At 43.0% G+C, this 22,736-nt stretch overlaps 1 protein-coding gene across 3 annotated transcripts in view; it reads right to left on the bottom strand.

Annotated features, from left to right (window-relative positions):
- Window positions 1-238: 238 nt before the first annotated feature.
- PRRC2C (proline rich coiled-coil 2C) overlaps window positions 239-22,736 on the bottom strand; it is a 98,219-nt gene continuing 75,721 nt past the window's right edge. Inside the window, exons 27-35 of one of the 3 annotated variants that reach the window (XM_040360135.1) lie at window positions 21,928-22,037; window positions 20,118-20,236; window positions 17,553-17,784; window positions 17,347-17,445; window positions 11,557-11,763; window positions 6,441-6,541; window positions 5,754-5,883; window positions 2,680-2,919; window positions 239-1,966 (exon numbers count right to left, since the gene is read on the bottom strand). In XM_040360135.1, coding sequence (XP_040216069.1) covers window positions 1,679-1,966; window positions 2,680-2,919; window positions 5,754-5,883; window positions 6,441-6,541; window positions 11,557-11,763; window positions 17,347-17,445; window positions 17,553-17,784; window positions 20,118-20,236; window positions 21,928-22,037 — 1,526 coding nt within the window. In that variant the 3' untranslated portion in view covers window positions 239-1,678. Of the gene's footprint in view, window positions 1,967-2,679; window positions 2,920-5,753; window positions 5,884-6,440; window positions 6,542-11,556; window positions 11,764-17,346; window positions 17,446-17,552; window positions 17,785-20,117; window positions 20,237-21,927; window positions 22,041-22,736 lie in introns of all 3 variants that reach the window. The other 2 variants (XM_040360136.1, XM_040360134.1) reach the window with 2 other exon arrangements.

Raw genomic sequence — 22,736 nt, forward strand, 5'->3', positions numbered from 1 at the left:
ATTTAAAGTCACAAGAAACCTGGAGTTAGGCTATAAAGCAGGTGACAGATCAGCACCTTTTCCATTAGGTGCTGGATCTTTGCGAGTCAATTGGGATATTTCTGACAATGAGGCGAGGACTCAAAACTGGACGGCCACAGGCTGGATTTACAGAGGTGAATATAACTGACACATTCCAATCTCTTTCCCTTTCCACAGTCAATACTCAAGGGTGCCATTTAATCAATCATATAGCAACTTTTTTTTTTTTTTTTTTTATAGATCATTTTTCAATTATTATTTCATTTGAATAACTTCACACAGCTCGCAAGCATCAGATGATGGAATTCTTTTGGGGGGGGGGGGGGGGGGAGAAATAAAAAAATCACCCTTTATTGGACAAAATGAGTGTTTAAGTTTAATAAGAACACTTCTACCACAACATAGCTGCATTTACAAGATATCTTATAATGTACAGGTTCAGTGTTGTGTTAAGATCAGCAGAGCTTTATTCCACTTCCTTTATATTTATATATATTTATATAAAAAAAGTTGATGTATAACTTGATTCTATGTTCAGAAGAAAAAAAAAATATGGTCGCAAAGAGGTCAGATTTGAAGGGTACAGTATAGAGCGATATTGTTGAAACATTTAAAAACAGCAGCAACAATGGCAATCGTTTAAATTGCTTTAGCAAAGCACTGTTTTTGGGAAACAAATCAGCAGCTAAGTCACTTACTATGAAATAAACATATGACTGCTTTGTTTTCTTGTTTAAACCCAGAATGCCTTGTTTCAGACCAAATTTAAGCTGGCCATAGACGATGGGAACTCGGCCAGTTCAGCAGAAAGCGGCCGAATTTCGATCCACCTACGGGCAGGTTGGTTGTATTGAAGTTGATCTACAACCAGCCGGTCGTTTTTTTTGGCTATAGCCCCCAGCAGTGATCATTGTATTCTAAAGGTGAAGAAAGGTCCTGCTGTCAGAATACAATAGTCAACTGACTATATTGATGGGTAATCGAGTGATTTTCTTTCCCTCAACCTGCATAATGTATGGCCAGCCTTGGCATGTGCTCAGATTATCTCTTGCAACCTCTAATACCGACTGCTTGAGCCCAGTCTAAGGATTCTTATCAGTAACATCTAGATGATACATTGGGAGAATAATGGGTGGGAAAACTAGCGTCTGATGTTTATATGCATGGGGAAAACCCAGTAGGTGACACAAATACAACAGTGTAACCCTAAACAAGACCATAAAGCGTGTTTGGGTATACAAATCCTATGTTGCATGTGGAACTCACTCTGGTTCGGCACAGTTATTAAGAGTAGAATTGTAGGGTAGTGTTTCTTACGAACCATTCAGCGTCAGCCTCTCTGGATGGTACACAATCCCTTACATAGACATTTGTGATTTCCAGCATACAGGCTGCACTCTCTAAAACAACCACGACACACTGAGTAGAAACTAGAAAAAAAACCTTCTGGACATAGTATCTTCTACCTTTCACACCTTGAAATGCTGAGAGTATAGCCACTGAAGACTCCTCTGCCCTGTTCACACAATAGCGAACTATGCTCTGCTATCTCCACTTCCTACTTTTAGATGAGCTGCTGTTATCTTAGGTAAACATAAAAAACTCATAATCGATACACCTCAGTTTAGTGCTCAGAACATGAATTTTCCAGCTATCTCTAGGACTTTGTGTCTTCCGTTTTGATGGCTTGAGGTTTTATTGGTCCAGTTCTGATGGGTTTGGTAGAGGTCGGCACTGCAGCTGGAGGCAAGGCAGCAGCGGCAGCAGCTTGATTCTCTTCTACCTTTTCTTGGGAGACTAAGGAGGGTTCCGGTATAGAGTCTGAAGGCTTGGTGGCACCTGGGGTGACTTTCTGAGGTTTGGGGATCACTGGTTTGCTCTGCTGATGCTGTTGTTGCTCGAAGAATCTATGTGTAGACTGCAATACCTCCGCTCTCTGTTTTGCCTTAAGGGTAAGCAAAAGAAAAAGGGAAAGAGATGTGTCCCATAAATTAGGATGTGCCAAGGTGTTTACAAATTTGTCTTTGCATCAAAACCATATTTCATTCTGCAACTGAAAATGAAATCGTGTTTCTTGTACCCTCCGAACTACTAATCAGACTGAAAACAATGCTAGGTGCAAAAAAAAAAATGTACGAATAATGAAAAACCAGTCCATGATCTTATGGGTAGAGGGCACACAGAGGAAAAAAAAAATAAAATAAAAAATACACATGAAAAAGCCTCATACTAGTCAATTCACTTAGGAAAACGGTTTGGATGTTATAAACAAACTTATTTATTAAGGCAATGTAAACAGCAAGTATGCAAAAAATACACTAAAACAGTGTTGAGACAATTCAAAGCAGTTACAATTCACAAATTCAAGCTGATTGCTATTGGTTACACTCTGTCCCTTGACTTATTAAATAAGCCCTAACTATATACTGTACATTCTGCAAAATATCATTTCATTAAGAAATTACACCTAAAAATCTTTTACATTTCTGTGTAACATTAGGATACAGCAGTTCTACAGAATGTTGATTGCAGGAATGATCCATAAATTACCATAAAGGTACCATACAGAATCAAGACTTGACCAGTTGCATGTAGTGGAAAATAAAACACACAAAAGTTTTACAAAGTATCATTTACAAATTCATAAGTCATGCTGACCTTCAGATCCTGTTCTGCCCTTATAGCAGCATTAATTCGCACCCCAGAAGGTGGAACAGGTGGTGCACGGGACACATGGTGCAAACGTGGATGGTTCATCAGGCCTGTGGGCATCTGTGGGGGCATCTGTGGAGGCATCTGATTGGTAAGTGTCATTGGTGGACGTTGAACTGGTGGTTGGAAAGAGTTTGGATGGGGTCCTCTGACCATTGGAGGCACCAGGTTAGGCTGGGAAAGCATCTGAAGAAGAAGAAAAAACAAGAACCCAGCGGATTAGTCAACAGGAGTTTGTACGGAACTTTCGCTTTTCTCCATTATATGCCAAGACACCAATTTCAGTAAAACAAGGAAAAAAAGTAATTAAACATTTTCAAAAAAGGTCTCTTAAAACAGAAAAATAACCAACATTTGACCAGTGTAGTTAGAAACATGCCTGGTACAAACACTAATCTGTTACCACATGCAGAGAATTCTAGTACACCGCTTACAACAAGCAGTTTCTATTATTAACATTTGTAAGCATATTCGTTCACAAAGAATAAACTAAACTTCACCTACCATGACCCACAGCTCTTCTTATTGTGGGGAAAACTATACTAGCAAGGTAAAGGGGTTAAGTATATCTGCCATTTATGGCTTAAGGATTCTTATAACATTACAAGTCCTTTCTACTTATTTGCAGGAAAGAAGAAAAAGAAAAAGAAAAAGAAGCTCGGGTCCCTTTAAGACACGAGATATAGCACAGTGCTTTTGCCATGTCAATTATCCTTTTCCTTGTTGTACAATACCTGGCTGATCCTGCCTGTTCCTGTGTTCCCGTTTAAACTGTCCACGTTTATCATGCCTTCTGATCCATGATAGCGTAATTAGATTACATGACTCGGTCATCCAGCTCTCTCCCTTCCAGTTCCATAGCCTGTGTGTGTGACCCGATCGCCCCATCCCTCCCCATGTTATTCAATTTTCTGCAGCAACCCCAGTGCTTGTAAAGTAAGGAAACATGTATTAATTACTTTGATCTTCTAGGTCAGGGATCTCCAAACTACGGCCCCCCCCAGCTGTTGCAGAGCAGATATAACTAGGCATGATGGTAATTGCAGTTCCTGAACAACTGGATAGCCATAGTTTGGAGACCCCTAAGTCCCTGTTCAGTACAGTGTGTGTTTTCCTAAAATGATAAAGCTAAATACCTTCTTTGAAGAGCCCTGGTGTGCAGACATGCGACCTCCCTCTGCCAGCTTGCACTCAGAGTTGAATCTCAGCTCCTCCCACTGTACTCGCATCAGAAGGAAAGCAGAGGGAGGTCACATGACTGCACAGCAGAGCTCTGCAAAGAAGGTATTCAGCATCATAGTTTTAGGAAAACCCATACACTGTACTGAACAGGGACCTAAAACAGGGAGAATCAAAGTAATGAATACATCTGACTTTAAAACCACTTTAAAGCTGAGGTTCACCCTAAAAAACAACTTTCTACCATGCCATCCAGCATACTAGCGTCAGCTACAGTATGCCTTTATTTTTTTGCGCTTTACTCACAGTTTAATCCATTAGCCTCGTTTCAGACTCCCGTGGGGAGTAGGCATTCCTATGAAGAGGGGAACATGGTTGACGGCCGGCTATGGCACGCCACGCTTCCCGAAAATAGCCGGAGTAGGACTCGGCTCTTCACGGCGCCTGTGCACAGACTAGGAGTTGACTGCGCAGGCGCCGTGAAGAGCCAAGTCCTATTTCGGCTATTTTCGGGAAGCGTGACGCGCCATAGCCGGCCGTCAATCATGTTCCCCTCTTCATAGGAACGCCTACTCCCCGCGGGAGTCTGAAACTTAACTAATGGATTAAACCGAGTACAGCGGAAAAAAAAAAAAAAAAAGGGCATACTGTAGCTGACGCTAGTATGCTGGATGGCATGGTAGACCAAGATTTTTTTTTTTTTTTAGAGTGAACCCCTGCTTTAAATATATCCGCATTCATGACTTGATAACCAAGAGCCTACAAGTTCCTTAAAAATCTTAAAATCAAAGGCTTTCTAAAAAAACAAAAACAAAAGTGAAATGTGTAAAATATAAAACGGATTTCCTTGGATGGTTAAGCAGATGTGTAAAAACACAAAAAACAGGAAGTATTTACATGTCTTTGTTCTACATGAAATTTCCCAATGTAGAAAGTGTGCCAGGTGCCAACCAGATGGCTTTGTGACCACATACTAAATTTACATGTAGCTGGAAAATTTCACAATAAAAAAAAAAAAAGTTTTTTTCAAAGATTCATCTTTGTTTTTTTGAACAAACAAAAAAAAGAACCCTTTAGGAGAATTTTCGTATTTAGTAGGTCAAGTTCATTGACCGCCTCAGCTGACGTCATATGGAGATCTCGGCCCCTCCTGCAGGAGCCATAAATCAGAGATGTAAAGCGGCTGCGAGTCACATGACTGGACTAAAGATCGCTCTAAAAGGTATTTACATGCCTTGTTTTTATAAAAAGACAGTGTGGCTATGCCAAGCTCTAATAAAGGGGACCTTGAATTGGTGGAATCAAGAGTACAAGCTTTGGCTCCAAGGCAAGTCTCTCATGTGATAGTATGCAATGCATTATGACATTGCCTTGCATGGGATTTTTTGTTTTTTCCATCCACAGAAGTTTATTACTGCGTTTAACAGTTTCGATTTTCTATTCTGAATAAAATCATTTCTTTGATATTTGCAAATCATTGCATTCCGTTTTCATTTGGATTTTACACAGCATCCCAAATTTCTTGGAATTGAGGCTGTAATCTCAATCTTTCAGTTAATGACTGAAGTTGTCATGTCCTCGGTGCTTCCCACCCTAACTGCATTCTTTTGAAATATTAAAAATACAACAAAGTGAGGGGTGCATGCTTGTAATGGCCACAGCATGTGCGCAGACATCCGAATTCAAGCAGAGATCTCCTCAGAGACAGACTCAGGAAACAAATGTATGATTTAAGTCGACTGGGACATTTTAGGAAATAGTCATTAGGAATGAAAAAAAAACGTGTCACCATTACACAAATATGTATTTTTGGAAGACTGAAGTAGGCAGTTCTGTATTACCTGAGGTGGGAACTGTGTTGGGTAGGGAGGCTGGCCCATCCTTACATTGGCGTTTGATGTATACTGATGTTTCTGGTAAATCAAGCTATTCATTTTACTTGACTGACTGTTAGGACTGGTAGAATTGGCCCTGGAAAACACAAGAAAATATACCACAATATTAAACTATATTTAAACAGTATGGCCCGGATTCACAGACAGCGGCGCACATTTATGCCTCCTTAGCGTATCTCCTGTACGCCCTTTGCATGGATGCTGCTGAGTTACACCTGCATTTTATGGGGCTTAACTTTACGCCGGACCTATGACTTTACGCGCACTGCGTCGGGTGCACGTACGTTCGTGAATCGGCGTATCTCCCTCATTTGCATATTTGAATAGAAAATCAATTGGAGCGCCAAATGCGTCCAGCGTAAATATGCGCCCACTCTACGCCGGCGGGATGAAGCCTGTTTTTAGGCGTATCTTAGTTTATGGGCCCGGCGCATAGATACGACTGCGCATATTTGCACTTACGCGGCGTACCTGGAGATACGTCGGCGCGTTGTGAATCCGGGCCTAAGTCTATATATTATTGAAAATATGACAATGTACAAAGGCAAGCAGACGTTTTACAAAAACTTGCCACCTAAACTGAAGTTGTCTGTACAGATTGCTGAGACTTCAGTTCTAGGACAACAAACTTACCGGAATGGGCTGGAAGTTGGTGTGGTGCTCCTTCCTATAGGAGGTGTACCAGGTTTCACATGGTCCAAAGCACCATAAGGCTTTAGGTCCATATCGGATAGCTACAAAAAGGAATTACAGATCTCGATTAGACTGCTGGCTTTTCAGTAATGTAAAATCACTACTTTAAATTAAGGGATGAATGGTGAAAAAAACGTGCGCGTGCGTACACACACACACACACACACTGTATGATCAACTCAGAACTGTCAATTTTTTAAAACTTTTCTACTCTACCAAATATTTAAATGCAGATTTAATTTGCATACAATTATACAATCTTAATGTCTGCTGACTGGACAAATCTGCGCACATTTATTCAAGAGGATGAAAATATAAAAACTGCAGGTTTGCAATTTATTCATAATGTATGTAAATAAAAAATACACAGTGATTTTATGATTAGAATGGAAGTATTAGTGGACCATTTGATTGTCAGCCTTCCTTACTGGATTTTACCATACTAATACATTAAAACAATGCAATTTCATGACAAAATGACATGTATATCCCAGCGCATGCCGAGTGCGTTTACAGCATAGTATACCCTTCATGGTCCATGCAGAGGAGGTGACAGAAAAAATGCAGCATAAGCCCCTGGTCACACTGGTGGGACTTGTCATGCGATTTAAAGGGGTTGCAAAGGTAAAAAAAAATCCTAAATAGCTTCCTTTACCTTAGTGCAGTCCTCCTTCACTTACCTCATCCTTGGATTTTGTTTTTAAATGTCCTTATTTCTTCTGAGAAATCCTCACTTCCTGTTCTTCTGTCTGTAACTACACACAGTAATGCAAGGCTTTCTCCCTGGTGTGGAGAAAGCATCTTGAGGGGGCGAGCAGGAGTGTTCTCAGGACGCCCACTAATACACAGCTCCTTTCTCTGCAGAGTAGAGAGTGTCCCGACTATTCTGCTCGCCCCCTCCCCCCTCAAGAGGCTTTCTCCAAACCAGGAAGAAAGCCCCGCATTACTGTGTGTAGTTACAGACAGAAGAACAGGAAGTGAGGATTTCTCAGACGCAATAAGGACATTTAAAAGCAAAATCGAAGGATGAGGAAAGTGGAGGACTGCACTAAGGTAAAGGAAGCTATTTAGGGGGAAAAAAATCCTTTACAACCCCTTTAAGTTTCAAATTGCATGACAAGTCGCACCCTATTGTCCACAATGGAAACTGTCAAATCGGTGCGATCTTTTCCAAGTCGCACCTGAAATCACACTGACATGCGACTTTGAAAACACGCAGCTTCAAGTGAGGTTGCACAATTTCAAAGTCAGATTCAGTGTGACCGAAGACTAAAAAACACTGTACCACCTGTTTGTGCGCATTTACATTTATAAGCATTGTTCCAAAACGCACTCGAAAAATGTACGCTTAAAGTGCTGAAACGCCAAGTTTACAGGCGTTCAAGCATTATTTATTTTTTCTCCTCTGAGAATATGCCTGTAAAAACGCCCAAATGTACATGGACACATAGGCTAACAGTTGCTTCTACAGGCTGAAAGAAAAAACGGCAAACACCTGTATAGGCAGCATTTTTTATGTCCAGTGTGCATGAGGACTTAAAGTAGAAGTTCACCCAAAACCTAAATCTACTGGCAGCTACATTCTAAAACAAATCCATCTAGCCCTGTAAAGAAGGAATCACTATACATGCCCTTTCTGAAGCCGGTCTGATCTCCAGCGGCAGATGCTGTGTGCAGGAGAAATGCCGGGGAAGTGACGTCACCCACCAAGTTACTATGGGGCTTCCGTTGCTGGCTGCCTCTCCTGCACACACTGAAGCAACCAATGACAGCTGATGCTGGGACCAGACAGGAGTAGCGACAGAACAGGTAGGTACAGCGATTTGTTCTTTACATGGCAAGATAGATGTATAGAATGTGGCTGCAAGTTAGTTTAGCATTAGTCGGGTGTAGGCTGAACTTCTACTTTAGGTTCAATAGGTTGAACTTCTACTTTAAGGGCTACATCTACCTAAACTATTACAGATTTTGGACTTCACTTCTGTATCCGGATCAGAGAACTTACTAAAGAAATGAAAAGGTTCCATTCTACTGAAGGCATTTTGTTTGAGACTATGGAAGCATGTGTAATGAGGGGAGGGTAGTGTGTCAAATCTGAGAACGACAGCAGGGAGATTTGCTGTTGAAGGCAGGTAGTGAATTGGTCCACCAGAATTCAACTATAAGGCTCCATTCACATCTGCACATTCTACGAATATGCACAGAAGCAAGCGTTTCCATACGCATTCCCTGAATCATGAATTCTGGAATCATTAATTGCATCCAAAATGCGTGTTTTGAAGCATGCAAGCAAGCGCAAAAAAAATAACAAAAACATTTGGTGAAAACCAAGCAAACCGAACATGGCAAAAAGCTCCATGAGCTACTTTGTTGCCTTTATCGCACGTAGAGCAGCCCACTGAAATCATCGGCCTGCCCTACGTGTGTTGCGCAAAAAAAAAAAAAAAAAGCATTTCTAATTTACATACATTTGAGGCACAGAAACAATGGCATAAAACTTTGCTCCTTGGAGATCAATAGCCTAGAGTGGGCGCTGCCCCTCCTCACTAGCAGTACAAGAAAAGTGAAATAACCCAATCATAGATACCCACAAAATTCAATAGGGAGACTGATAACTGATAATTCATGTATTGCAGGAGATCTGGACATATTACAGGTGATTTCATGCTGACCCACAACAGGTCAATAGGCTCCTGAAAGACATTTCATTGTCCATTGTGTGATGCTTATACTGTGTTGTGTCTATTGTACTGATTAAGTCTGAAAGGTCAGATGTCTACTTTCAGGGGTAGGGAATTAGCGTGTCAATTATGTTTAGTAAAGGAATGTGTTTTGTGAATAGCAGGTGAGAGTCATAACGTCTGACTTCGCAGGTGTAGTAATTAGGTCATGTTAATTATGTCAGACCGGTGCCGAAAAGTCTGAGGGATGTGTATTGGAGATGTCTGTCGGACTGTCAGATAAGCTGTCGTGGGTTGATGGAATGGAATATCGTAAACGGTGGTGACCGTTACATATATACACACACACACAAAATGGTGGACACCTGAGCATTGTATCAATCATATGGCCAAAATAGATGCCCCTTTTAAATATGTAGCTCAGGTATTTCCAGGGAAGGGTGCTGTTAATTCTACAGCATATGATGTAATTTTAGACTATTGTCTGCTTCCTACTGTGTAGAAATGGTTTGGGGGAAATACTGTTCCAGCATTACTGTGCACAAAGCCAGCTTCATGGAAATAGGGTTTGAAGAGTTTAGTGTAGAGGGCTCTAGTGGCCTGGCTTCAACCATCAGTACTTGAACTCACAAATGCTCTTTTGCTGAATGGGAATGTATTTTCAGGGGGAAAACTCAGACATCTTTTGAAAAGCCTTCCCAGAAAAGAGTTTAGGCTCTTATAGAAGCAAGAGGACGAGCCAACTCTATATTGCCCATGGTTCTGGAATGTCCTACAAGCCTATATAGGTGGTAATCAGGTGTCCAAACACTGTTGGCCTTTTACTGTATGCAGTCTTCACCTACCCTTCCCAATTTAAACTCTTTAAAACACAAGTTCAGACAAACATGGATTAAATTTTTATTTTAGGATAGTAGCTGAAGACAATCATTCCGTTGGTTGGGGTGGCGTTTTGCCACAGCCCATTGTTAGTGGGGATACATCCCCTTGCTCTTCAGATTCATAGGGTGTCATGGCTCCCTAATCGTGCACTGATAACCACAAACCGGCTCAAACCCACTAGATTAATGTAGGATAAAAGATCCTAACTATGATCCAAACCAGGGGTCTCCACAATTTTTTTTTTTTTTTTTTTTTTAACAAGTCTTCCGACTTTAAGGGGGTCGCACTGTGGCCAGTAAGAGTAGAAAATACCCTGGTGTCAAGTAAAGAAAGCCCCATCATTGGTATTAGTGGGAGGGATATTGCCCCATTGTTGATATTAAAGTGGAGGTTCACCCGGAAATAACAATTTTTAACCTTAGATTCCTGCTCATTTTGTCTAGGGGAATCGGCTAGTTTTTTTTAAATCAAAGCTGTACTTACCGTTTGGGCTGCGAGACTGGGCGTTCCTATTTTGATTGACAGGCTTCCGACGGTCGCATCCATCGCGTCACGAATTTTCCGAAAGTAACCGAACGTCGGTGCGCAGGCGCAGTATAGAGCCGCACCGACGTTCGGCTTCTTTCGGCTACTCGTGACGCGATAGATGCGACCGTCGGAAGCCTGTCAGAAGACTGTCAATCAAAATAGGAACGCCCAGTCCCGAAGACCATACCCGGAAGCGGCGGAGAAGATTGCTCTCTAAAACGGTAAGTACAGCTTTGATTTTAAAAAAACTAGCCGATTCCCCTAGACAAAATGAGCATCAATCTAAGGGTAAAATTTTTTTTATGGGTTACCTCCCGATTTAAGGAAATAAATGGTTCCCCACAATCTGTGTCATTGGGAATAGGCCCCTATTGTTATCATGGGAAGTAATTGTGCCCCATCATTGGTGTCAATGGGAGGAATAGTGCTGCATTGTTGGTATCAGGGCAAGGAATAGTACCCCATCATTGGTTACAGTGGGAGGACTAGGGCCCTGCAGTTGGTGTCAGCAGGAGGAATAGTGTCCCATTTTTGGTGTCAAACGGAAAGAAAAGTGCCCCATTGTTTGGGTCAGTGGTAGGAACAAAGCCCAATTTTTGGGGTCAGTGGTAGGAATAAAGCCATATTGTTGGCATCAGTGACAGGAATCATGCCTCCGTGTTGGTTTAAAAGGAAAAGCACCTTGTAGTATTAGTGGGAGGAATAGTGTTCCAAGCCACAGTTTGGAGACCACTGCTCTAAACCAAAAGCTTGGGATGCAGAGATGTCTACAAGGACACAAGAATGGATTTGCATATCGCCTCAAAATAAAGAATTCCTTTAATTTTTAAACTGACAATTAAGAGATAAGTCAAGTCCCTGTATTAAGTGACAGCCATTTCATAGTATTTTGTGCCCATTTAACAATAACCCTATTAAATACATCATTCCTGAAAAATAAAAAACAATATATTTGCAGTCATCACCTTGCCAGGGGGAGCCATCATGCCATGCTGATTGCCAGAAGGGATTAGGCCTCGGTAAGCCTGGCTCACTTGGCCTGCCCTAGAGAGATTCTGGTGTTGCGCTTGAGGTGCATGCTGCAGGGTTTGAGATAAAGCAATTAGGGGCTGCCCCCCAGTTGAGCCAAAGTTGGGCAAGGACAGCTGTGATCCTTGCATTGGTAACGTCATCTGGAAGTACAAAGTCAAAAGAATCTCACTAGTACAAACGCCAAGTTTAAAGTGAAAGCTTACATAAACAGTAGACAATGTGCAATTCGTTTAGTTTGTAATTCGTTTAACGAAAATTTGTTCATTTCGAATTTTCGTATTAAAAAAAAAAACTATTTTCAAATTTTCAGACTTCCGAAAATTTTGAATTTCTGAATTTTGAATTTCCGAATTTCAAAATTTCCGAATTTTTCATTTCCGATTTTTTCAAATTTAGATTTTTTTTTTCAAATTTTTTATTTTTCAAATTTCGAATATTTGAATTTTTTATTTTTCAAATTTTTCATTTTCGATTTTCAAAATTTCGAATTTTTCATTTTCAATAATAGTCTTGAAAGTGAAAAGTGGTTTATCTGAAGACTTCTAGTGCAACTTCACCCAAAACTGACAGTTCTGTATAGTCTGGAGTGAGGTAGTGGGGTGCGAAAGTGGTTGTAAGCCTCAGGCATGAAATACGAACAAAGGCTATCCCTCCGCAGGGATATGCAATTAGCGGACCTCCAGATGTTGCAAAACTACAAATCCCATCATGCCTCTGCCTCTGGGTGTCATGCTCGTGGCTGTCAGAGCCTTGCTATGCCTCATGGGATTTGTAGTTCTGCAACAGCTGGAGGTCCGCTAATTGCATATCCCCGCTCTATAGTGTGTACTGGTCTCATTTTTTTTCGGCCGTTGTCTTTCAACATTTGGGCCCATGTGTACGGGGCTTAAAGTGGATGTAAAGCCAAGAGAAAAATGTGATACTGCGCTAACTAACTATGTAAACAAGGAATAAAAAAGCTGCAACAAAAATTGTGATATACACACAATATACAGACAAAATAGGAAAAAATTAGTTGCGCTAAACCATAAGTGAGTATAAATTATTCAAAGTGAATATTAATAAATAAATTGATATAAATAGTGTCCATAAGGTCCAACGGACAAAAAATCGTAGTGAAAGTTCAAATCAGGTGAGTGAATTGATGAGGGAAAATATACAGCGTGACTGGCAAGCATAAATCCTCCACCGGTGCAATAGATGAATATATGATTATGCGCTTACCAGAAGGGCAAGCAAACGAGGCTTGCAGCTGGAACCCCCAGCTAGGGTCTTTATCAGGAACTGCCACTGACACTCTAGATGGTATTCCTCCAATTATGTGGATAGGTTCAAAATCCAAGGTGCATGAAAGAAATATATATCATATGGTGATGTACCGCAAATAAATCGAGTTATAGAAGCACACCAAAGGAAAGCCACCACCGAAAGGTATCACCAAATAAGGGGGACTCTAACCAGAGGGGAGACGACGTCACATACTGACGAAACGTACGTCGGGAGGAGGAGACGCTTTGACGTGCTGCGTCTAGGTCCCGAAGGACGGGCGTTCGTAGTAGCCGGCCGGCTCGAATTTTTTATGCCGATACTGACTGTTTTTTATGTAAGTGCAAATTGCTTTATTCAATTTTTATCATCTACGGCAGGGGTTCTCAAACTACGGCCCGCGGGCCGTATCCGGCCCGCCAGTGTGATTTACCCGGCCCGTGGACTGAAACTAGTGACAGGGCAGTGGCGACGAAACTGACAGGCTCTGAGGAGGGACACAGGCAGAGCCGCAGCTGCGGGGGAATTCCACCCCTCCCTCTCTTTGAGCAGAGAATTCACCTGACAATGCCTGCTTCTATTGGCTACATTCAGAGCCAATAGCTGGGAAACTAGAGCATTATGGGAATTGTAGTCCTGGATACCAGCAGGCCCCATGATGATTCCCTGAGAGGAGTTCAGCCCCCAACATGCCGAGCGGAAGGGGGAATAGGAAGAGAGGAGAAGGAATGCCATGAGGCATTGAGGGAGTCAGTGATTCTTTTATTACCCTCCAAGGTAAGAACTTACCTCCCATCTACCTGGCTGCTCCAACCCTGTTCTACCCTCCACCTGGCTGCATCCACCCTGTCCTCCACTCCACCTGACTGCATCCACCCTGTCCTCCACTCCACCTGGCTGCTCCAACCCTGTTCTACCCTCCACCTGGCTGCATCCACCCTGTCCTCCCTTCCACCTGGCTGCTACCACTCTGTCCTCCACTCCACCTGGCTGCATCCACCCTGTCCTCCACTCCACCTGGCTGCATCCACCCTGTCCTCCACTCCACCTGGCTGCATCCACCCTGTCCTCCACTTTACCTGACTGCATCCACCCTGTCCTCCACTCCACCTGGCTGCTCCAACCCTGTTCTACCCTCCACCTGGCTGCATCCACCCTGTCCTCCACTCCACCTGGCTGCTCCAACCCTGTTCTACCCTCCACCTGGCTGCTCCAACCCTGTTCTACCCTCCACCTGGCTGCTCCAACCCTGTTCTACCCTCCACCTGACTGCATCCACCCTGTCCTCCACTCCACCTGGCTGCTCCAACCCTGTTCTACCCTCCACCTGGCTGCTCCAACCCTGTTCTACCCTCCACCTGGCTGCTCCAACCCTGTTCTACCCTCCACCTGGCTGCTCCAACCCTGTTCTACCCTCCACCTGACTGAATCCACCCTGTCCTCCACTCCACCTGGCTGCTCCAACTCTGTTCTACCCTCCACCTGGCTGCTCCAACCCTGTTCTACCCTCCACCTGGCTGCTCCAACCCTGTTCTACCCTCCACCTGACTGCATCCACCCTGTCCTCCACTCCACCTGGCTGCTCCAACTCTGTTTTACCCTCCACCTGGCTGCTCCAACCCTGTTCTACCCTCCCCACCTGGCTGCTCCAACCCTGTTCTACCCCCCACCTGGCTGCTCCAACCCTGTTCTACCCCCCACCTGGCTGCTCCAACTCTGTTCTACCCTCCACCTGGCTGCTCCAACCCTGTTCTACCCTCCACCTGGCTGCTCAAACTCTATTCTACCCTCCACCTGGCTGCTCCAACTCTATTCTACCCTCCACCTGGCTGCTCCAACTCTATTCTACCCTCCACCTGGCTGCTCCAACTCTATTCTACCCTCCACCTGGCTGCGCCAACTCTATTCTACCCTCCACCTGGCTGCTCCCACCCTGTCCTCCCCTCCACCTGGCTGCATCCACCCTGTCCTCCCCTCGGCTGCATCCACCCTGTCCTCCCCTCCACATGGCTGCATCCACCCTGTCCTCCCCTCCACCTGGCTGCATCCACCCTGTCCTCCCCTCCACATGGCTGCATCCACCCCTTCATCTGGCTGCTCCCACTCTGTCCTACCCTCCACCTGACTGCTCCTTCTCTATCCTCTCCCCTCCCTTTGTGTTGGGGGTCTGTTATTGGGGGCTTTGTAATGGAGAGAAGTTTGTGTTGGGGGGACCTAATACGGGGGAATTTTTGATGGGGGTGATCTGTAATGGAGAGGAATCGGTGATGGGGGGGGCAGGGGCTGGGGTTCCGTAATGAAGGGAGTCTGTAAAATACTAATAAGTTTATGTTGATTAAAATTGTTCTTTATTTTAAATATTGTATTGTTTTTTCCTGTTTTTTTTGTACTTCAAATAAGATGTGTGCATAGGTTCATATTTTTTTTTAAACTATAGTCCGGCCCCCCAACAGTTTTAGGGACCGTGAACTGGCCCCCTGTTTAAAAAGTTTGAGGACCCCTGATCTACGGTAAATCACTATGTGGATCTCATTTTTCTTTTGGTGATATACTTCGCTGTGGCTGCTTGTAAGAGTCCTTGTTGCTCTGGCTGGTGAATTGGAGGCAATCTTTTAAAGGCCCTGGCTGGGTTTGGCCACAAGCGTTCTGTTTTTATAAGTCTGGTAAGAGTCCCCCTTATTTGGTGATACCTATCGGTGGTGGCTTTCCTTTGGTGTGCTACTATAACTTGATTTATTTGCGGTACATCACCATATGATATATATTTCTTTCATGCACCTTGGATTTTGAACCTATCCACATAATTGGAGGAATACCATCTAGAGTGTCAGTGGCAGTTCCTGATAAAGACCCTAGCTGGGGGTTCCAGCTGCAAGCCTCGTTTGCTTGCCCTTCTGGTAAGCGCATAATCATATATTCATCTATTGCACCGGTGGAGGATTTATGCTTGCCAGTCACGCTGTATATTTTCACTCATCAATTCACTGATTTGAACTTTCACTACGATTTTTTGTCCGTTGGACCTTATGGACACTATTTATATCAATTTATTTATTATTATTCACTTTGAATAATTTATACTCACTTATGGTTTAGCGCAACTAATTTTTTCCTTTTTTGGATGTAAAGCCACTCTTAGGCTTCATTTCCACTGACGTTTTTGAAGCCACTTTTCTGAGCGTTTTTTACAGCTTAAAAACGCCTGTCCATGTTATTCTATGGCATCATGCCCACATAGGCGTTTTTGAGCTGCAAATGGCATAGGCGTTTTTGAGCTGTAAAAAAAACGCAGGACCAGGGCGTTCTGAAGCTCCAGAGTAGAGCTGTAAAAACTGCTATGATCACCAACATCCAGTCAAAATCCAAAAAAGTAACATGACTTCAGAAAAGGAGTGAGAATGTGAATTAAAAAATAATGCCTGTCTCAAGCAAGTGCATGAGATATGTAAATAACCTGTCACTCAAAGCAAGGGGGGAGAACAGACAAAAGTTTTCTCCTGTTTGTCCGTTTATTTCACTGAAAGAAAGGATTGCTCAGAGCTGGATTAACTCTTTGTGACAAGACTGGGCACAGATGATAGGAAATCTTATACTCTACATTGTGACAGCAAAAAAAAATTAAAAATATTCGGGTTTACATCCACGTTAAGATTCATTACCGTCTGCTGCTATCAGCATGAGTCACTTCTGACAAACTTTCCTTACATCAAGAGAAAAAAGGTGACAGGCGAGGGCCGCCCAGTTGATTGACAGCCTTAGCTCTGTTCCTGTGAGCTGTGTCCCTTCCCTCCAATCAGCTCTCAAAGCTTTCCAGAGTGTAACTTCAGCTCTCTACCCCTTTTTCTGGACTCTCAAGACAAGCTTATGCATTTTGCACTTTGAATAGATGTAGAGAAGACTGCAGATAGACTGATACAACTTATGTAGGATGATTTGCTTCATCTCTGTATATTACCCGAGGATATTCCCTACAGAGTATATATGTAAAGGTTTACAACCACTTTAATGGTTTTTATAAACCTGATGGCTCTTCTGCTCCCACAGCAGCCTTTCATGAAGTTGGAAAATTGCTATCATAACTGGAGATACTAGCAGGAAAGAATGACATTGCTACTTGGCATTGTAAAACCAATCAGGAATTGTTAGGACCACATCAAAATAGGATGCAACCTCTTTTCTACAGTCATAAAAACCCTTCAAATTTTGTGGGAAGCCAACATCCAAAAAGGAAAAAATAAACTATTCTGAGCTGAAAAATAAACACACAGAAGTGCATGTTTCACCTAGAATCCTAAAATACCAGTGCCAAGGAAATTCAGGTGACACATTGTGGCTACACGGTATATTCCAGATTAGTTGCCCCCGACGAGAACACATGAAAATGAAAGCAATCAAGTTGGGATGGAGGCGCACACAGCCACCAACACCCAGGAAACAAGAACCCTGGTTGTGCTCACCTGCTGAAGTGCAGTAGGAGACTGGGCAGTATTGTAGAAGCTTGTCTGGTTCTGTTGCCCAGAATAAAGATTTGAAGGCTGACCTAATCCTTGACGAGTCTGAGGACAATTTGGATTGAGAAATGCGTTTAAAACAAAGCATTCTAAACATGTTCAGAACATACAAATATGTACAATATATAGTCAAATATCTTCAACATCCTTACCTGCAAAATGTGTGTATCAATCAGTTGAGATCCGCCCAAACCAGACTGGCCAAGCTGATGATCATATAAAATAGAAATAGGTTGTGTATTGGTAGTCTGTTGGTAGGCTAGACTACTTTGCGCTTTAGCCAGATCCTGGTGTTGTACTCCTGGAAAATTATGCAAAGTAGCACCAGACAAGACAACTTGAGAAGGCTGAGACAAGTTGCTTTGTAGAAATGCTTGCTGAGACCTGCAAGAGACACAAACTAATTTAAATGAAAGCCAAAAAGCATGTGAAATCTCACTTTGTCTAGCCAGTTTTAAATCTGATTTCTCATAGCATATGTTAACTTAAAGCAGGGATATGCAATTAGCGGACCTCCAGCTGTTGCAAAACTACAAGTCCCATCATGCTTCTGCCTCTGAGTGTTATGCTTGTGGCTGTCAGAGTCTTGCTATGCCTCATGGGATTTGTAGTTCTGCAACATCTGGAGGTCCGCTAATTGCATATCACCGACTTAAAGGATAACCTATTATGATACAAGCATGCTGCACATGCCAGTTCTAATTTGCCACGTCTTATACCTGGTTATACTGGCTGCATACACTTATTGAAACGTCAATGACTCAACAATTCACCTCACCTCACCAATTCACCTCACCTCACCAATTCACCTCACCTCACCAATTCACCTCACCTCACCAATTCACCTCACCTCACCAATTCACCTCACCTCACCAATTCACCTCACCTCACCAATTCACCTCACCTCACCTCACCAATTCACCTCACCTCACCAATTCACCTCACCTCACCAATTCACCTCACCTCACCAATTCACCTCACCTCACCAATTCACCTCACCTCACCAATTCACCTCACCTCACCTCACCTCACCAATTCACCTCACCTCACCTCACCAATTCACCTCACCTCACCTCACCAATTCACCTCACCTCACCTCACCAATTCACCTCACCTCACCTCACCAATTCACCTCACCAATTCACCTCACCTCACCAATTCACCTCACCTCACCAATTCACCTCACCTCACCAATTCACCTCACCTCACCAATTCACCTCACCTCACCAATTCACCTCACCTCACCTCACCAATTCACCTCACCTCACCTCACCAATTCACCTCACCTCACCAACAATTCACCTCACCTCACCAACAATTCACCTCACCAATTCACCTCACCAACAATTCACCTCACCAATTCACCTCACCAATTCACCTCACCAATTCACCTCACCAATTCACCTCACCAATTCACCTCACCAATTCACCTCACCAATTCACCTCACCAATTCACCTCACCAATTCACCTCACCACCTCACCAATTTACCTCACCACCTCACCAATTTACCTCACCACCTCACCAATTTACCTCACCACCTCACCAATTTACCTCACCAATTTACCTCACCACCTCACCAATTTACCTCACCACCTCACCAATTTACCTCACTTAAATTAGTGAGGTAAATTAGAGAGGAAATACATATATCCCCTTTGACAAACCCAGACATCCCCATTGGAAGACTTCCGTTACCTACTGTTGTAGTAACAACCGAAAAATATAAAATTTCCCATTACGCAAGTCATCAATAACTGAATAAAAGTTCATGTACTGGATTAAAGACTAGCTTGCTACATTGCAATCCAACCTGCTAGTTAGTGCAGTACTGCGCAGACCGATCCGTTTGCCAACATACCAAATAGCTGCAATTTTTAAAACATAAGTTCACCTTTTGCAACACGTTACATCTATATTCGGGGGTGTAAAAGGTTACAAATGCATCGACCCTCCCAACCATTGGGAATGTGTGTAAAACTGACAGGCAGACCCCTACCTGTAAGGTGGAAGCATTCGGGCATCTGCGCCGCCTCCTTATTGCTTCTACACACTCCTAGTACCGGCGCGCGACCTTGCCATGTATTCCAGGTTCCGCTAGCCCATCTGCGGGCCTAGTACGGACATTGGCAGGTGGAGGGGAGGGAGAAGAGTGGACACACTCCTGCCCTTCTTGCTGTGACCCGGAAAGCGACGCGTGACGTCACTTCCGGGTCACCCCGTCACTTAACACGACTAGCATAACCAGGAAAGGATGTATTGCAGTGCGATGTGCATCACAAAACATTCAGTGGAGCCCACAGGAGACCTGTACCTGTCACCTAAAAATAACCACATTGGGGACTTTTTGTCCCCTATGTGATGAAAAAACAAAGTTAAGCAGTTTGAACCTGATGGGTCGCCAAGTGGGACACCGTGCCACTGTTTTTCTTAAACATTAAGGTAAATACAGCAGGATGCACAAGAGCCGATGGTCCGTGCACATAAGAAAAGCAGCAGAGAATTTGGTTCAAAATCTGAAATGTCAAACTCCTACTTAAGCCTGGTAGAGCCAACTAAATTATTGGTAAAGGCGGACAGTGTGAGGCAGTCAAGCAAATCTGCCCCCCATTTGAAGAAAAAAAAAAAAAAAAAAAAAAAAAAAAAAGACTGGTTTTCCTAATATGCATTGTAAAATTATAGATGATTGCTTAATCAGATTTTTTTTTTGTGTCTTACCTGTAAGGTTGCAGAGAAGTAGTAAACAATTCTTGAGCTTGAGAAACCGCAGAAGCATGTCCTAGACCAAGCTGCGCCTGATGCTGTCCTTGCAAAGGAGCAAATATAGGAATAGGCATCTAGAAGAAGGAACAGTAAACATCAATAACACAAGTCATATACTTTATAGTCACCCTGTGAAAGAAACCCCATCTCATCTATAGAATATGCTGTTAGAAGAGAAAGCAGCACTGTGTTACATGAAAAGATAAATACAGTAGAAGATGAAATTAAATTTGAAAAGATCTTAGTACCCCTAGGTATTTTATTTTATGTTAATACATGGCTTTAATGTTCTAGTGCATCAATTTTGAGGGATTTGGTTGGCAATTAGATCATTTAAAAAAAAAACATGAGATGTGCTTGTTACAATGCATATCAATTTACCTTTTGATGAGTTTTCATCATAAAATACATCTTTTAAGTGTGGTACCAGCTAAGCCCATGTTAACTATGCCTAGGTTATTCGAGTCTCTTTACCTCGCAGACCTGTAGTAAAACGGATGGCCATCATTTGCCTTATTCTGACATTGTAATTATCTATTGTACTTGTACCCATGCCCCTAGGCAGGCAATGACCAAAGTACTTTTAGGCCACTTTAAATTGGTTGTATAGTCACATTTTTACTTTTACCTACAGGTAAGCCTATAGGGGCCGCTGACTTCGGCGGCGCATGCGCATCAGGGATTCTCGGCTGAAAGCTTGGCAGACGCCGGACTTGCCAGAAAGAAGTCTCCCGCGCGCAAGTGACGACATTGCGGCTCCAGTCGCTCACAACACTGGAGCCGCGATACCCGGAAGACACGCGGAGGCAACATGTCATCTCTCTCGGCGTAGACCGGCTGAGATACCGACAACTCGTTCTAATGTAAGCGTTTCATAATGAGCTGGTATGCATACTAGTTCATTATGCCTTCTGCCTTACAGGTCTGAATGTACCATATACATGTAAAGCGATGCGTAAATTGATGGCGCTATACAAGTACATGAAATAAGCACTTTTTTTTATACAGCGCATTCATACACACATCAGCCATAACATTAGGACCACTGTCATGTAAAGTGAATATTGATTATTATATTTTTACAATGGCAGCTGAAAGTGGGTGGGATATATTAAAGCCGATCTCCAGCTTTAGTTTCAGTTTAAAAGGATTGTTTGGGCCGAGCTGGCTCAAACTCCCTACCTATCATGTGTGGCTGGATGTGCTGTATAAACTGTATGTAGCTGAGGCCATTTACAGTACACAGCGAGGTGTTCCCGGGTGAGAGACGAGATGCTCCCATCTCACACCAGGAACAAAATAGCATCAGCCTGAGCGGCGCTCAGCCATTCATAGAACGCTTTGTATTCCATCAATGAGTCAGCGAGGCGGCCCAATGTCACAATCTGACTCAGTCCTTATTCAAGATGGTCAACAGCCAGAAAAGCTAGGGGGTGCTTTTCAAAGCATTTTTACAGGAAAATAAAGCATGAAGACACAGATGAATGGGTGAGCTTGCTTTCAATATTAACAATGAATTAAAGTAGCGTTTTTGGGTTGTGGTGCTCAGATGCAGTGTAGTTCCTCTTTAAAAACAAAAAGGGACGCCCCAAAGAATCAAAAGAACATATAAACTCTAGACCGGTAAAATCACAGAGCTGCAAACAAATGAACAATTGTGCTATACTAAACACCAAGCTGATAATGTTTTCATGTGGATTGTCAAAGCTAGTGTATTCAATCTCAAAGCCAACTATTAGGAGAAAGTCGATATTAAGATGCTCACCTGTTGCTGGTATTGCTGCTGCTGTGTTAAAGTTGGAGCCATGCGTGCATGCTGTGTATTAAATAGATGACTTGTGTCCATATAGAATGCTGGAATTTGTGCTGCTGGACCTGCTCCAGAAAGGGAATACAATTTTAGAGGAAAACCTGACCATAAATATATTTAATATATACAGAGATCTCAATTTAACCAATAATTCATAATGTACAATTCTCAACCTAAAATATTTCTGTCCGGCACTTATTGATGTGTGCAGCATACTGCATTAGGGTGTGCCCCTAAAGCAAAAACACGCCAGGGGAGAACACCCGCCGGGCAGAGGACGACGTCCGCCTGTTTTTTTTTTACAATTTTGTTTAAATAATTTTTTTCAATATTATGTTTTTCATTTATAATTTATCAGGTGCCCCATTGGGCGGCTTAAACAGACCCCTGAGGTCTCACTTTTGAGAAAGATCTGCACTGGACAGTGAAGGAATGGGAAGTGCTCTGTGCTGGGCAGCATCATTTACTATGCTTTAGCCGAGAATAAACGCCGGAGCGATCTGTACAGATCCACTCACTGTGCTCATTTAAAAAAAAAAAAAAAAAAAAAAGAAAGAAAGAAAGGGGCTGGTAAAAAAAAATGGTTACCACCCCTTCCCCCCTCAATCCTGAAACATTCCCTGCAGCAGTCGGAGGGAAAGGCGAGGAGGGAAGTTGGCAGCACTGCAGTGGGAAGATGGGGTACCAGAAAGCAGGTGGAATCTGTACCGCATGGGGCGATTAGAGCTGGGATCATTTAGTGGCGGTTTTTGGGACTTTAGTGC

Source organism: Rana temporaria, chromosome 7, assembly GCF_905171775.1.
Source record: "Rana temporaria chromosome 7, aRanTem1.1, whole genome shotgun sequence".
Classification (NCBI taxonomy): Eukaryota; Metazoa; Chordata; class Amphibia; order Anura; family Ranidae; genus Rana; species Rana temporaria.